At 37.8% G+C, this 17863-nt stretch overlaps 1 protein-coding gene across 1 annotated transcript in view; it reads left to right on the top strand.

The window, feature by feature from the left end:
• The window catches only part of CFAP58 (cilia and flagella associated protein 58), a 60106-nt gene that overhangs the window by 22184 nt on the left and 20059 nt on the right, over nucleotides 1–17863 (top strand). The window contains exons 10-15 of the mRNA XM_066190570.1: nucleotides 3393–3554; nucleotides 5838–5984; nucleotides 9372–9512; nucleotides 9857–10080; nucleotides 12117–12228; nucleotides 14473–14577. Coding sequence (XP_066046667.1) covers nucleotides 3393–3554; nucleotides 5838–5984; nucleotides 9372–9512; nucleotides 9857–10080; nucleotides 12117–12228; nucleotides 14473–14577 — 891 coding nt within the window. The remainder of the gene's footprint in view (nucleotides 1–3392; nucleotides 3555–5837; nucleotides 5985–9371; nucleotides 9513–9856; nucleotides 10081–12116; nucleotides 12229–14472; nucleotides 14578–17863) is intronic.

Here is a 17863-nt window from a genome sequence, read left to right as displayed (position 1 = left end):
TTTGTCTTTGTTGCAAAGTCATATTTTGCTTCTTTCCCTCATGGTGCATTTCTAACAGTGTAGATATGAGTTAAGAACATTGTAAACTAGGGCCAGTGAGTAATTCATAACACTCAGAACTACAAGGCTCTTTCTTTTAATTCTGTTTGGGGTTGCCCATAATACTTTGAGGGTGAGAATGACAAATGTTTGCTTGCTGACTTTTTCTTTTTTTTTCCCCCTGCCACTTCGGGTGTAAATTTTCTATCACTGCTTATAAGGCAGAGGCTCCGTAAATGGCTTATGACATTTGGGCTGATTGTATAATCATGCCTGCATTGTGACTGCAAGTTTCCAAAGGACTGGCAGGCTTCCTTGGCTCACCAAAGGGCAGTTCCTGCCTCTGCTTACAGGTGTAGAGCAGCAAGAACAGTTTTGAGCGTGAGAGTATGTGAGACAGCAGACTTGTCTGTCAAGTCCAAATGCAGGGTAGGAGGACATAGGATCAGGATTATTATGTAAATAGGTGATACTTAGGTTCACTGATTGACCTATTCAGCCTTGAGAAGCTGTGTCAAAACTACAGGAGTCAATTCACAGCTGGTGGGGAATGAGCTACTGATGGCAGTAAAGCTGTGGCCAGTCTGTGCTCTTCCTTCACATTTTGCCACCAACCTAGTTTTGCAGGAGGTTGCACCCCACCTTTGGAATTGCATAAGACCTGGAAAAGGGCCAAACCCATCTAAGCCCAGATATGTAGCCATACTGGCTCTGAAAGCTGTCTGGCTATTTATAGCAGCACATACTCTACAGAGCTGCAGAATTCATTTCTCAAAATCATCATTTACTATTAACTGATGAACAGAGTCAGCAAAGTTATATACACAGCAGTAAAATATTTTTGGGGTGAGAATTCATGCATGACTTCCTCTTCTAACTATTGCCTTGGCTGACTGCTTATTTTCAAGTCCGTGACACTTGTTGAAAGTCTTACTTCTAGATTAGCCAGCACGAGTGAGAAAAAACATCTGTTGTTCTTTGTTATATAGTCTGTATTACAACTTTTAGTGGATTTTTTTCCTTTTTGAATTGAAATCCTTAAATTATGAAATGGTGGTTTCTCTGTGTGAGGTTTAGGCTGCTGAAAAGCAGGCAGTGAAGTATGCCTTTCAGCCTCATCTGTTCCCAAGCTGTGTTTTCTGAGGAGTCACAAAACCAGTGCTTAATATGTTGGCTTTTTTTCAAATAAAGCCTTTTAAAATGTTAAATTTACAGTTAACAACCTATCCAGGAAAATGAAAAAGATACGTTTCCTTTTTTAAATTCACATAATCTTTTGAAAAACGCTGTGTTCATTAGGCATATCATTAAGGCCACGGCAGCACTTCCTGGAGTGGTTAAAAATGGATAAACAAATAAGGACAGCACCATTACTGACATATTGGGTAGGTTCATAGAACTAAAGAGGTAACCAGTGGTAGATGATAGTAAAGTGTACAAATAAAAAAGCTATGAGGATACAGGAAAAGCTATGAATACCAAATCCTTTATACTTAGCTTTGGACGCTCATTGCCAAATCTGAGAGGTCTAGTGTGCCTACTGACTAAATAAGAATTGAGGATGCTCAGCCTCCCTCGGGGCTGTGTTGTGAAACATTGCCTGCATCTTTTCTGTATTTATAAGAGAGAATTATTTGGGTTTAATCATTCCTGAAAAAGCAAAGTCAGCATCTAGCCTGTGAGTAAAACTCAGAAAACTTTGTCCACAATCTTACTGCACTTATATTGTATCAGAACCAAGTAAAACACTCACAAATGCAGTGACCTACTTTCAAATCTTGCTCCAGCCTATGATCACCATAGTGCAGATAGAAAACACGCCTTATTGATTTCTTCTCTGTGCTATTACTATTGGCAGATTGTTTAAACAGCAAAGGAAAAGGCAGGAGTAGGTTATAAACTGGGACTGTGTTTTTGTATTGCATTGTAAGCAGTTCCTGGGATCACCTGAAGTCAGCTACGATGTGCTGGAATTGTATTCCTGCTTCTGTAATAAAATTTTTGATATTTAGCTCTCTCCTATCTTCAAAGTTGGTTGGAGGTACCTGATAGAATATTTAATTATTTAAGCTCCTGCCCCATAGTTAGGCCTCCCCAAGGCTTTACTGCAGTTTATAACACTGTAAACTGCAAGCTTTGCAGTTATTTTCTATTTGATGTAAACATTTGTTTTCTTCTGCTTTGACATACAAGGATGAATTTTAGCCCAAATCTCTACTTTCAAAAATGGAGTCAGGAGAAAGGGATATGAACTGCATTTGGAAATGGACTTCTCCCCTGGATTTTGTCTGTATGATTCCTCAGCTTTTTAAATGCCTAATTTTTTTCTTAGCTTTAAGCATGGCATTGTTTCCTCCTCCTGGGTAGTGAACATGGTAAACTGTGTTTTTGATGTGTATGCTCCTTAGTATTGTTTTTATTTCTTATTTTTTGTAATGCTGAATGCTATATGAATGCTGCTTCCTTGAGCTCCTCAGTTTTCAGCTTTGTATAGCAGGACAAAGGTTTTTGTGTTTTTAAAAAAATAAATTAGAATTTCATCATAATGATTAGCAACTATTTCTATTTTTGCTCCTCTTACATAGCAATAATTATGTATTATTATGGTAGTAACTGCTTAATAAAGGTGTCTATAAATTTTTTCATTTTTGTTTATTTATACTGCATGTGATCATCTTCTGTCTGTAGTCTACAATACTCCATTCTCCTTAGGTAATCTTCACATAATTATTTCTAACCTTTCATGGAAACAACTAATGGTGATTATCTACTTATTTAGACCAAGTGTAAGTTACATTAACTGACTTTCTTATTATAGTAATTATATATGAACAGTTTGTGATCATCAACAGTTTGTGGTCACTTGCTCATTAAAAAAAAATTAGAATGGGTTGTTAGAATGTAAGAGTACATGCAGGGCTTCTTGGAAAAACACGTGTGTTAATTCATCTTATCATACAGCTGACATCCAAAACAATGTCCAAAATCTAGGTTTGCTTCATAAATAAACTAAGTCTATTGATGGAAACTGTTTATGTTGGTTTTATTGCACCCACTCTGTGGCAATATTTTCTTCCAGTACCTTGTTGTTAAATTAAATATGTGCACCTCTACAAGTTTTAGTCTAGAGTAAAACCTAGGTATCAGATTAAAATACAATTTTGTCCCACATAAGAAAGTCAGAAAGGTTAAACCTGTATTTGTACTGGAGTAATTTTCAGCTGTAGTTAAACTTCTTATCACAGGAATTTGAATTTGTTGTTTTAGAAGAAAATCGCAAACTTTTTCCCATCCTTGTAATCTTGTGATGATGGTTTAATCAGGTTCATTTCTTTCCTTTCCTTTCCCTCCAGGTCCTCCATCACATGAAAGATCTTGAAATACATCAAATACAGATCTGTGACTATGAGAAGGAAGTACAAGAGCAAACGATTAAATTAAAACAGCAACAAAACCTTTGCGAAACTCTGAGAGCGGAGAGGACCCTGTACAGTAAAAATCTGATTGAAGCTAAGGTAAAAGGATACATTTTCCTTATGTTTCTCTCTATGTCCTTGTTTTTTTCCTGATTTAATTTTAATTTGTTAAAGGGAAGCTCACTGGATCAATGGCAGAAGTGGTTTCTTCATTCCTGTGGGTTTTGGGGAAATGAATGTTTTAGATCCCTGAAGTTTTATCTACACCATTTGTATTTGGACTGGAAATAGGAGTCCACAGTCATCATGTGGAAATATCCCTGCTTCAAACCATGCGTAAAATCATGGTACACTGGAGCCACAGAATCATAAAGCCATCCTGCCTTCAGTCTCTTTTATCCCTTTAGGAGTTGTATGCATGTATGTGAAATAGGGTATAAGGGGAATAAGATTGCCTTAGCCCTGAATGAGTGTGCACATTACTGTAAATAATGATTTAGGAAGCAGAGGGAACACTTTTCCAGCTGAAGTGGAATTTTCTGACAAGAACCAAACGCTTCCACCTTGCTTGTTTCTTTCAGAGAGTGTCATTTTCCTCAGGAGATGATTCTTTCCATTCATATCTTCTCCTTGGGAATCTCACTAACAATACCAGAAGAAGAGAACAGACCACTTAAGGATATATTCCGTTATTCTAATGTAAAGATCTAAAATACTACACAAATCCTATTGTAATTGGCAGACATTGGGACCCTGGATAGCTGTAATTTTAAGCCTTGAGTTATTTCCAAATAAGTATTCATGACATAAACATATACAGTAAATTACAAATTTATACTTAGGTTTGAATAGGTCGGTGTTTTGTTTGAGAAGCATGTGGGAATGAACTGTCAAAGTTCCTAACCAGCTGTGTGCTGAATTTTATGAGGAATGCACCATTTTGCCATTTATGTGGGATGCTTTACTTGACCTTAGCCTCTCATCAGTGGATGCAGTGTTGGGATCCTTGCGTGCTCCCAAACAATCTCTCAGGAGAAATAAGGTTGAAAAATCACAATGATGATTTTTTTTTCCTGGTTGTTTTTGTTTTAAAACAAAATAAATTTGGTTATTTATAAAGAACAGGAATCTATGTGCTGAGTTGGAAAACAGAACAGCCTTTTGGTCTTTGGGTTCTGTTCTGCATTAAGTACAGAATTAAGAATGTATTTGGGTGTGTCTGGGCTTTGTATGCTAAATCTCTGTCATCTTTTTCAACACTAAAGATATTTATAGGCTGTGTACCAAAGACAGCTTATAATAACTTTTGCTTTCATGGAAGTTGCTGAACTTGCAAACAGCTGGGCCTAGTGACATATTACCACTGATCAGTACTTTCTCTGTGCTGTTTGGGTGAAGATTGCCGTGACTCAAGATCTTGCTCAGCTACATTAAGCACTTCATGCAAGAAAAAACATCCCTCATTTTTCGAGTAAATCCATACCTATGGTGGATAGTGCTGGAGGAGCTTTAAGCTACCCTGGTTTGGTAGTGGAAGAGGGTGTATTCACATGAGAGATTATGATGTCTTCTCTGTGAGGTGGTAGTTTCTAGCAGAGGAGTAATAGCCTCGAAAGCTGCTTTCATTACATCCAGAAGAACCTGTCTCTCTAAGCATTGACTCTGTTAGCTTCCATTTCATGGCATAACATGTGCTGTCACTGTGCTGAGCTGAAATGCTAATTTTGTGCAGGCAGGCACCTTTGTGCTGTGAGTAGAAGTGTTCCTACAGACCTGATCTCTCTTCAGTGCTACCAGCCTTTTTGCTCTGTGTTTGAGCTTAAAGTATATGCTAAATATTTTCACAAAGCCTTCTCAAACACTGAGCCCTCTTTTGCACTTTGCACCTCTGTGCAAGCTAGCATATGTTGGTATCTTACTGAGGGCTATGCTTGCTTGCACAAAATAAGCTTCTCTCCAAAGATTTGTGCCTAACTATGTATGACCTCATTGGAAAAGCATGTTATTAGATGCATGAAAAGAGATGGACATGATCAGAATCTTACTGATTTGGATTGACTGCTTGTTCTTACAGTGTGTCCTGCACTTTATATTAAATGTCTTATTAAACTCATGATTGATGGTCATAATTTTTCTCAGTGTATCTTTTAAAGGTTTTTTTTTTTTTTTAATTACCATGTTATGCTGGCATAAACAAAAAAATGTTGTTTAATGAAACTGTTTTGTTCTGTTGGATTAAAAAGTGATGTCTTATGGTAGGTACAACAGATCTACTTTCATGCACCATGGCTACATTTTCTAGTATCGAAATAGCCTGAACTCCACATCACAAACAATCTCTTGCTTTAACCCTCTCTGGGATCACACTTCCTATTCTATTAGGATGAGATAGCAGAAATGAAGATGAAACTGAAAACTGCCACACGTCAGCTGGATCATCTGAAAGAGGAGCTCAGAGAAAAGGATGTAGCCCTTGAGAAAGCTCATGTGGAATTCCAGCAGTCAGAGGACGAGAAAGAGTCTTTGAAAGTAAGAGCCTTGATACAGATACTTTCTTTCAAAGAGTGGATTCCATGATTTCACAAACTGCATTGTGTTCTGACCTATGGTAGTTGTTTTGCTGTATTTTAAGAAACTGTTTTGTAAGTGAAGCACAAGATCTCAGTACCAATTAGAGATACTAGTTTCAGAAATCTGTGTATCTGACAAATTTAATCTCTGCCTATAATTGTAATAAGAGTCCTGAATTGTCTGTTGGAAGCTTTAAATCTGTTGGCGACTGAACATTTTTTACTAAAAAGTTCCATTTTGCTTGCAGAAATGTTGATTCTGTGGATAAACTGATTCTAGCAAATGCTTTAATGTAGACCCATAAAACTCAACCTTTTTCTTGTTAAGACCATTTTTCCTTCCACTGTTTTTAAGTGCAAACCCCATTATATTGCACAATGTCGTATTTCTGTATAACTAGCAAACATTAGTCTTTTGGGAGTTAGGCAACGCCTTTTAGTAGGTCCTTCTGCACAGGAAGTTATTTTAATATTGTGGTATAAAGCAGCAAGAATCTGTTGTAAATCAAAGAAAATCTGAGCTTGAAGCATGGGTTCTTTTTCTCAGTGCTGGCTGCAGCCCATCCTTAGATAAGCTTTTAGATTTGTGGTGGTATCTTAACCCAATTTGCTGTACTCCAAAAAGATTTATGGAGTTTTGTTCACAGGAGTTTATTTTTAATCTTCACTAAGCACTAGAAAAAAAAATATCAGAAAAAAATGCAAACAATACCCCCAAAAAACAAAAGTTCCCTGTCACTTTTCACAATGTTTTCTTTTGTCAGTTTATTGCTTTGCTGCACTGACTCCTTAAATTTTCAGCCTCTCTCAGTACATTATAGGTATGACAAGATGTCAATAGGGCTTTGTAAAAGGGTGATGAATTTGTATTCTTGTACCTGATCTGTCTCAGAGATGTTCTATCAGTGATGGAGAAGTCAAACAGCATCTCATTCCCTGTCTGCAGCTTTCTGCCTTAACTAGTCCCCTATTCTGTCTCATCACCTCAAACCTGCCTGCCATTTATTTGACAAACATATGATTGCTGCATGGTTTACCCACTCAATTATTCACCAGCAGATTTGTCCATACACTGACATGACATTGCCGACTTGCTTCAGGGCATTGTGGTCTTCTACCTGGGTGTCACTGCTGAGTACTAAGCCAGAGAGAATTCAGAGGGATCTGATAGTCACAGGCACAGGAAAACCCAATTATTTGTGTTGCAAGTCAGCATCAATTTATCCTGTTCACACTGATGTGAAAGAAGTAAGAAAACTCTTCCTGGCAAATAAGTTTAAAGAATGTGCTAAATCATGGAGGACTGGGATTCATAGGAATGAGGTTATACACACATGCTCACCTCAGATGGCGTAAAGGCCTTAAAAATGTCTAACTGTGGTAAATCCAAGCTCTATTAAAGCCAGTACAATGCCATCTTTTGGCTTCAGTTGGCCTTCATGCAGGGCTGCAGGTTAAAGTTGATTGACAAAGAATCTGAATATTGAGACAAAAATCTATCTATGGCCCTTGAGACTGGTAGCTGCTGGCAAGTCAAGTGCTTTGTATAATTTTGTAGATATTTATGCCTTTTTTTTTTAGCATTTTATGGAAATCTGAATATAAAATCTGACTTGTTATTTCAGCATTCCGTGTTCAGTCCCAGTTTTAACTTAGTAAAACTCACGTTTTCCCCACCTCTATAGTATACCAATAGAAGTATCACTTGCACTAATATTTCAGAATCTAAACAAGAATTTAGAATGAGTTTGGTTTGAGATATTGGTATAGGTCCCATATATGTTATTTTTTCTTGCTGACTGTTCTTCAGTTCTTACAAATTCTCTGAACCAACTTCAACTGAGCTGTGCTGATTTACAGCAGTTTCAGATGTGACCATTTTTCTGCTTGCCCAATGACTGTGTTTATTCATTTCCTTTTCTATTACCTGATGTACACAGACCCTCATACTGTTGTTCTGAGCATATTCAATCTAACTGAAAATCCTTGTGTGGCTTTAAGTATTTACGTTCCTTACTAAGCAAGGCAGTTTAGATTTATTTTAACTGAGTGTGTTCCAATGAGATTTGTTTATATGAGTGTTTGCTGACCACATCTAATGGCACTTCTTGTTTACAGTTCATATTTTTCTGACATAAGGAGACCATAGAATTGTGATCTATTAAAAAAAATATTATCCAGCAATGCTGAACACATGAGCAGTTTTACAGTTGTGGGCAGTTTTTGTACAGTGTTGATTGCATTTCGAGATGAAGTGACTTGCATTTTTATTCAGCTGATGAATTCTGATGAGTATCTGACACTGAATAAGAGAGCTATGTCTTGCACATATAGGAAAATGAGGATTTTATTAAAGAAAATAAGAATGGAACAAGCTATTTTATTATGATGATAGAACTATTTCTGTCTTAAATCAATGTTTTTGCAGGTGCAGCCTTCACCACAGCCTCATTCTTTCAGCTTTGGATGATGCTTGTTCCCCAAAGGCAGCTTGAAAATCATCCTTTATAAGGGTCAGAGTTGTAGCAAAGTCTTTGAGTTGAGGCTTGAAAGTTTTCCTATCTGTGAAAGTGAACTGTGGTCAGCTAGTTTCACCTTGGCTCTAATAGCCTAGCAGTGATAAAAACTTCTAATAATCCAGGAAGACCCTGTTAGTTTTTAATCTACATACATGCCTTGAATTATAGATTTTGTGACAGTGGGATGGAATATCTGGGCACGTTCCAGTGTTAGTTTGTGTTGGTACTGTACAGTTGTTGGAGCAGTGCATTACTCCTCCTTGCTTAGGGACAGCCCCTCTTTTCACAGTCTTCCTCATTTATACATTCACTGAACAAAATTCTGTGGCTCCTAAGTCTTGCTGTTATCTTCCTGGTTGCCACCAATTCTTTTATTCTACTCTGAAGCCTTTCTTGAGTTGATGCTGTTTCGTATTATACAGCAGAGATTGTTGCCCTATTCTGCAAGGTGAGCTGTTCTTTCTCACATCCCAGACTGACTGTGAATACCAACTCCATTGAAGAGCTTTCTAAATATGTGCTGTATAACTAAAAAAATTAAATAAGGCATCCCTGAATCACAACTTGAACCATTGTCATAGATAAAAGTCTTTAAAAATTTCTATTGTGTTTAAGACAATTACATTAAAATAGTATTTACAGTATTTCTTTATGGCTCTTCATGCTTGATTATCTTGGTGATTAGTTCTCAAAAACTAACAAAATGTGTACCTCTCAGGAAGCTAAAAGAATGTATGAAATATTTTTAACTAACTCTTAATTATAGGTTTCTGTAAGGGGAAGTTATTAATTAACAGTTGTTCACCTATATTCTTTATCTCCATCAGGCTGAACTGCTTAAGATGACAAAACAGGCTCAGGAAGCCAGAGCCTATATTGCAAATCAGGAGGCAGAAGAGAAAAACCTCCTAAAAATCATTGCTGAAGCTGATGCAGAGAGACTGAAGCATAAGAAGGAATTTGACAAGGTAGGAATCCCTAATTTGAGTTTTCAAATAACCTGCATTCTGTTCCCTCATTTGTCAAGTGTATTTTTAAGATGAAGATTCTTCGCTACTGTGAATGTGAGAGTACTAAAGCTTTATAATGCCATTTAAACCAAAACGTTAAGATACTGAAGTGAAAAAAATCTATAGTTTGTGCTATTTAGGTGATCAAACCCTTATAGGAGAAATTATTAGATTCTTGCTGCATTTCTTTAATTGATGACAGTGAAACCTCTTAATGTTGACTGATACAAGTATTTTCATGATGCTCTGGGATTGTGTGCAGCAAGTGTAACTGAGTTTCTGGTTTTGCGCTGTGCCCACAGGTGCTCTCTGAGAGACGTGCCCTGGGGACCCAGCTTATCCATCGCAATGATGAGGTGGCCCTGCTCTATGAGAAGATAAAAATCCAGCAGGCCATCCTGAACAGGGGCGAGACCGAGTACCGGCAGAGGATGGAGGACATGCGCATTCTCAAGCTGGAGATCAAAAAACTTAGGCGTGAGAAGGGAATACTTGGCAAGAGTGTGGCTAATGTGGAGGAGCTCAGGTAGGAAACCCAGTGGAATACATTTCCATAGTGACTGCAGCCATGATTTTGAGACAGAAAATATGGTTTATACATAGTAAAGACTTGTATCAACAAACATTATACCTTGGTGAAGGGGTTTGGTTTGACCTCAAACACAGACTGGATTTAATTCATTAAACAACTTAGCAACAATTAGGAAAGTTGAAATATAGTAGTGAGGAAAGAAGAGATGTTGGCCAAAGTTAAAATAGTTTCCATATTTCCCTTTGTACCATGAGTTACTGCCTACAGAATAGACCTGACAGCAGCAGAAAAGTGCTTTGAACACTATGAAAGGTGTTCATAGTCCAGTGACCTACTTAGTGGTACAGTGGTACAAGGCCTAGATTAGTGGAACTCTTTTTGGTTAAGCAATCCACGGAGTTTGGGAGACATTTGACATATTTATAACAAAACTGTGTTTTCAGAGCTCTCTCCAGATTTATATACAGATCTTATGATATTATGAGAAAGGTTTAGTTAAATTTTCATTGAAGGTTTTGTTTCTTTGGAACAGCAATTTAATAGCTCAAACCTGATTTATCTCCTCTTTCTCCAGCCTAATGCTTCCTTTCTTGTTTACTTCTCCTGTATTTGAGGTGTATTCTTTCCTGATGGGAAACTGTGGTCATTTACTAGGAATGAGTCTTGATTTGTAAAGAGAGGCAGTTACATTTTTAGCAGACAACCACTCTAGCAGTTCAGTGTAGCTTCCAGTTTTGGGTGAGATCTTTAGTTTATCAGTATAATTCCATGGCTTTCAGCAGAACAAATTAACTTCAGTCCATGGACAGTCCCATTGACTCCAGTGGAATTATGCCAGTTTGATTTGGTGAAACAGGAAGGAGAACTGGACACACAACATTAGCAATTGCAGTTTTCATCGACTGACTGCAGATAGGAATGGGATTTGAACTTGCTGCCCAAATGCATTCAGCCGAAAGTCTGTTACTGTATTGAAACTCAGTGATGGTATTGAAGTGTAGTGTGCTGCATGCCATGATGGGTGGATCAATTCTTGCTAACTGCAGGAGCAGTCTCATACTTTAATGAAGTCCAAAACCATCGTGAAAACTGCCTGTCGAAAAGACTCCATTTATCATTTGTGCTGCTAATTAGCTTTCCTGATTTGCCAATTGAAATTTGAGGGTTTTTTTCCTCTTCCACAACCTTGTCCAACCTCACAGTTTAAAAAAGGCCTTTTTCTCTCTAGTGAGCTAAATGCAATTCTGGGCTTAGTAGGAAAAGATTCAGTGGTGGAGGAGGCACATCACAAACTTCCACCCCCTTTTGACCTTGGAGAATTTAGAGGATCCCATCACTAAAGTGACAAGGGTCAGATCATTACTAAATGTGCCTTTTTCCCTGCCCTTCAGCCCCTTATCCCTACCATAAAAGCCTAGCTCTCAAAGAATCTTGGTAGTGCTCAATTAATTTTAAATCCAGCAACAAGTCACCTCTGAAATTCCTTGAGGAGATGTAATAAAAGAAATCAAAGTTCAGTTCTCTTAGGAATGGTGTCCATCATACTTAGGTCCTGGAGTGTGCTTTATTTAATGGATTGTGCAAGCCATGTAGATTTAAAACCTTTCAAACACGAACTGTTAAATTCAACACAGGGGTAACTGGATATGGCCCATAACTGATCTGTAGGTTGAACTAACTGTCCTTCTGGCCTTAATGTACGTGGGAAGATGTGAAGAGTTAGATCCAGTAGTGTGTGGAGTAGATTCCCTGGGAGCCTCTTTTCTGAGCCATTCTTAATGAAGCAAGTAAAGAGGTCCAAGTGTGTTATTTTATGGTTCCACCTGTTTAGTGATATCAGTGTTGATAGGTTTTGCCACCACAGTATTGCTATAGTGGCAAAGGGACTCCGTGCTTTCCATGTAGTGCTTCCTGTGCACTATAGTGCATGGGAGAATGATTTGTTAATGTCCACATTAGTGCCTTGGTCACATTGACACATTGAAGTATTTTTGGTGTGTTTTTTCTTTTTATTTTATACTGGTCTTCAGATGGGAGTTTAATCACATGCAGAAGGAACTGTTAAGGGAACAGACTCGGTGCAAAATTTTGGAAGAAGAATTGCAGAAGCCCTTGCAAGTTCACAGATGGAGAAAATTAGAGGTGATGCGTGAGGATTTTGTTTTTCCAAAACCCCTATTATTGAATCGGTGACCCAGCAAAAGCCTATTTCATTTACTGTTTTGTAAATGGTATGGAGGGACTGGGCAGACTGAAATTTCCATACTACCAATAGAATCCTGCTGAATACTTTCCTTGCACAGTGCAATCAGTGTTATTTTTGTGTCACTTTCTCAATGAAAAATTGCAGGGGATTTGTAAAGAGACAACGAAGTGCTAAAAGGAATAAAAATGCATTAGGTGAATTTAGAAGGGGGTGATTCCTTAACATGGATGGTGAGAAATAAGATGGTAGGGGGAAGATACAGTCCTACCCTCACCAAACAGGTGATCTATATGGGAATATACATATATATTCCCATGTCTATATGGAAATGTATATGGGAAGAAAGCCAGTAATTGAAAGGCTCATAGGATAGGTAGACTGGAGAATGGACAGATATGAAGTCAGAGGGTAAATTACGTCTGAGAAAAAACAGAAAGAGGCCTCCACATAAACAGTGGTGGATTCCCAAAGATAGTCATTCCAGGTAATGTGAGTTCAACTGCTTTTACATAAACAGCAAATCTAAGTTTTCACATGATTTGAACCTGCCAAGTGAAGGGGAAAACTAAAAATTCCATCAAGCATAGACCAAATATATGAACATCAGTTGGCATCACTGGATATTTTTGATGTAAGTCAGTGCCATCTGAGATTCCTCTGTTGCATGGATCTCTGATCTGATGCCAGCCTGAGTTGCTTTGCTTCTCTAATATTGAGTGATAATGTGCTCTGTCCCTGCAGAAGCAGAGCTCAATATTTTCACTGTGCTTACTAGCAGGATAGTGAATTTCTGATTTTTCCATGCTGAGCTTAAAGTTGGATGGTGTGATTAGCTTTTCTCATGGAAAGGGAGATATAATGCAGGATGCTGAACTAGGTTAAACACATGTAGGTACAAACTCTAGCTGCATCTTGTAACAAAGAAAAATCAGGGCAGTCATCCAGTGATGGGGAAATGAATGTATGAGGAGACTGATAATGGGAAATCATGTCTTTCCATTCTAGGTAACTGGTCTGTACTTGGAGCACAGAAAGGCCAACAGATGGCAAGATCCATATGAAATAATCCTGATGGGATTTTGGTTCAATTCCTAATGAACAAACACTCTCATACCACTACAGTTGTCAGAAATTGGCACCATGCTTGGGCAGTGATATAAAAAAATCAAGAACTGAGTGGATCATGGGGACTGGTCTACTTTTTAGCCTGCTTTCTCAGGAAATGATGTTGTGTTTTGAGCACTGCATGTGTATCTGTGTTAGTGTCCTAGTTACGCTTGAAATGATTAGTCAATTTAGATAGAATCAGACAAAAGATTAAGAGCAATGAGATACTGAGTTCTTGATAAGCTCAAGCAAATATAAGAGAGCAGGACTTTATTGGAGCCTTTATTGCAGTGTGAGTTTAATCTTTATAAGACACCACATGAGAGAGGAAAAACCAGATGGGAGAGGTGTTATGAGTCCCTGAATGCGGAAAAGTTTCAGTCAGAGTTTGCCCCTCACTGAAAGATCAGTAAGAAGACACAAAGCACTGGGAAAGTGTGAAGCTTTGCTGGCTCCTCCTCACAGAATTGTTTCTTTGCTCCTCAGAGGTTTCTCCAGATTCAATCTGTGTCAAAAGAATGAAAAGGAAAGGATGGAGAGACAGTCATCTATTATCTCCAGGTCTTATGGTCTATTTAGGTAGAAGGCAACAGTACAGTGCAAACACTCTGTCACCATTTTAAGCATTTAATTCCGTTGAAGAATGGTATTTCGCACATACGGACACTTTAGAACCCTGTAATAATTCATCAGTGTACCCCCAAATTTGTTCCTATAAATTATCCGCCTGTTTGAAGACTTAATTGCAGTTAGTCTTTCTTTTGTTCAATAGAAAAATCTTCTCCTTAGAAACGAAGTTGGCACTGTTTGAAGTTCTTGAACAGCAGGAAGTACTTGTACTGCTCTTAATTTGTCCGTGAACAGTTCCAGTTGCTGCTAAAATTTATATATTAAGTTCTAAGACTGCTTGTATACATGCAGTTGTTTAAAAAAAACCTGAATGCACCCTCCCCTAACCCCCCTTTTATACTTGTTATTTTTAAACACTGAGATAGTATGGTTTTCATTTGCAAAAAAAGAAACAGTAACTTGTTATCATGCATAATTTTTGAGACTCCTTTGCTCTTTCCTAGGCCAGAGACCCCACTACCTTTGAGCTGATTCTGAAAGTACAGAGATTACAGAAGCGTCTTATCAGCAAGACAGGTGAAGTGATAGAGAAAGAATTTCTCCTTCAGGTACTGCAGCATCGTTATTTAGTTATAAATCATTAATATATTTGACTTACTCCGCATTCTCTGTCTACTGACGTGCTTTTGAATGTTATTTCGATGCACGACTTTGGATTTCTTTTGCCTGCCCTTTAGATAGCTTTAGGTGGCAGCACTGACTCACTGAAAGAGAACAAACAGCATCAGATTAGTTGATTTTATATTCTGGTTACTGATACCTGGTCAGCTCTGGAAAATATAGTTAAAAGTTGGCTTTGGTTTATTCATGTCATAGATTAGTCTTCAAGTCAGTCTTAGACTTTTTGAAAGGTTTTTCTTTGTCATTTTAAACAAGTATGTTATGACCAGGCCATGAAGAAAAATTCCTGATTCCATTTGTGCTTAGCTTGGCTTTTGGCAGGAGGAATCCTAACGAGTTTCTGTGATTTAGATATGCTGCTGTCTGAGGCATGTTTGATTTCATGTTTTTGTGCTGAACTTTGCCAAAAAATAGTTTTTGTGATAGCTTATCTTTTTTTAAACTTTATCAGATGTCCCTTAACCCCAGGGGTAACAGTAAGATTTATGTTGTCGAATGAAGCAAAGACTGTATTCCTGTAGTGCAAACGTTGCTATCAAATATAACAGAGAAGGACTCCAAAGAGTCCTGGCTTTAACCAGAGGTGTTAATCTGGTCTCTCTGGTGACTGTAGGGATAGCTACAGATTACCAGCTCTAAGTGTGATTTCAACATTGTCAATACCCTAATAGTCTTGATGCCTGTGTTGGGTATCACTCATGGGAGAGTAAAATGTGACCTGAATCTCCCTCTGTCTTGAGAAGAAGCTCAGCAGATCTTATCAAAACAGGGTTTGTCTCTATTTATTGTTTCATAGGAAAACATTGATCTGAAATTTCATTTGAATGTAATGTATGGTGTATTATTCCTCTGCTTAGAAAAATGTGATCTTTGTTGCATAGCACTGAAATGCTGTCATTGAAATAGTTAGCTTACAATGTAGCAAAAATAGCTTCAGATTTACTGTGCTTTACCCATGCGCAAAATAAATTCTGTTAGATTTTACATAGTCTCTACTGCATATCTGGCCTTATCCTTAGTATGCTCCCATTTTGCTATTATCTTTATTTTCAGCTGAAGAACTGAGATACAGAGGTATTAAGTTGCCTGCCCAAGAAAATCTTTGAAATAGTAGGTTTTTGAGCTTACATTACTATACTAGCCATTGGTATGATCTTTTTGTCTCTGCAATGGTCCTTCAATGATGTTTTTATTATTCTTCTAGATTTAAGACAGGGTTTGGCTATGTAAAATCTTAATTATTACAGATAGAATTGCTAATGAATTCCTTTGTGTTCTTAATTCAGGCACCAATTTCCTGTGTAACAATGCTGAAATGAAGGTTTCTCTCAGAGAAATAATAGTAAAGGCAAAAAATACTATGCTCCACATTGCGTTCAGGGATTTAACATCAAAGTTTCTGTGCTCTTTTCTGTTTTTCCACAGAGTTTTGAGTCCTCCATAATGACTGAAATAGGGCTCTTTCATAACAGGGTGTGGGTATGAGGAGGTAGCCAGAGATGGAGAGCAACTCCCAGCTCATTCCCTTGAAGGGCTCTGTGTGCTGCTGGATAGCTCACAGGCACAATGAGCACAAATACGTGTACTAGCAGAGCTGATTCTGCTGAGTGTCTGGATAACCTGGTACAAGGCATTTTAGTATTATTTGGACTGGTAGTCCTTGGTATGATGATAGTATCTGTTGTGAAATCATACCCTGATACTCACCAATGCAAAACCCTCACTAATAACTTACTAAAGGAATGTTACCAAATCTAAACTGCTGTGGTGAAGGAGTGAGCCTAAGGAACATTTCCAGCAGAAGGAAATAAACAGAACAGTAACATTGGCTTTCTGGAGTGAGCTGAGTTTCACACACCAGGAGGGTGGCTTCACTAAACCACCTTCTGGGCAGTTTGAAAGATTTGAAGTGTATTTGAAGCAAAGTATTAACAAGGTAGTGTAGGATTTGATCCTGACTGAACTTTAGAAAATAGCCATAATTTAGATCCAATTTCAGGAATTTTAATTTTGTTCCCTCAATATAATTTGTGTGTTGAGAGAGTTCTTCTCTCTCTCTTTTTTTTTTTTTTTTTTTTTTTTTTTAACTCCTGGTAAACCCTTCATGCTTAAAGGCATTCAGCATCTCTTTATTATGGGTCTCTCCTGGAAGTCAGCTCAGCTCAGTTCAGTCACTGCTTGTTTGCAGGAGTGGGGGAATTGCTGATGACTGGCCTGTGCCTGCTTGGCAGAACATCCCCCATATTCAGAGCTGGAGCCTGCACACTGAGGGATACAAACTTATTAGGTCAGAGAACGACTGCTATCCCTGTGTTATGTTTACTTGCATAAGTCACACTTCCTTACTCCCAGTCATCTTCATTCACGTCTTGCCCTGTAACAAGGGCATAGCCATTGGGTGTATCAGCTTTAAAATGATCTTAATCTCTTGCTTGCCATACATAATCATTTTTCATGTGTGTGTTTGGCCATCATGCTAGAAAATAGGATATTTGTTTAAGGTGAAGCTTGTATCTGTTTCTAATGTGCATATTAGGAAGCATAAATTCCCTCACATCAGAGTGTATTAATAAAATAGAGTAGAGAAAAACCTTGTGTGTTGAATACTGAGCATTAAAAACACCTTTGGAGTTTAGAAATAACCAATGTGAGAAAATGGTTGAGCCCAGTGTCAGCAACCTGCAGTTTGATTTGTAGGGTATTCACCCTGCTGCATACTCATGCAGAGCCGTAATGTTTTTATAAGGGAAAAATAATTCCATTTGTATTGTATGCTCTGTAACTCTGTCTTCTTTTTTTACATTTTGGTAAATGGTCTTTTAAATAAAAGTGCAGGGAACAAGGTTTCAGCTGGATATATAAATGGAAATTTTTGCTAAATAAGGATCACAGTATATAGATTTGTGTAGAAAAGCATCTGCTTACTTTACCTGCTCCTGATGTGCATTTGATCATATCCTTTTTATTAGCTTTTTCATTGTTTCTAACCAGTCATTTCTTAAAAACTGAGGCAGATGTAGAAGCAAGCTACAATCCATGCTACATGTTTAAAAGAATGATTTGCTATATTTCAGTCAAAAAATTTAGATTGCTGACAATACAGGAAAAATACAGCTTGACTCTAAAATCTCATGCAAAAATCTCTCTTAACTGGTCATCAGGGCACATTTTTTGGATCAGACGTATGCTGAAAGATAGTGAATATGCAGCATG

Source organism: Chamaea fasciata, unplaced genomic scaffold (assembly GCF_029207755.1).
Source record: "Chamaea fasciata isolate MVZ Bird 193981 ecotype frontalis unplaced genomic scaffold, bChaFas1.0.hap1 SCAF_9, whole genome shotgun sequence".
Lineage (NCBI taxonomy): Eukaryota > Metazoa > Chordata > Aves > Passeriformes > Sylviidae > Chamaea > Chamaea fasciata.
The sequence above is the reverse complement of the archived record's forward strand: the minus strand, read 5'-3'. Positions and strand labels throughout refer to the sequence as shown.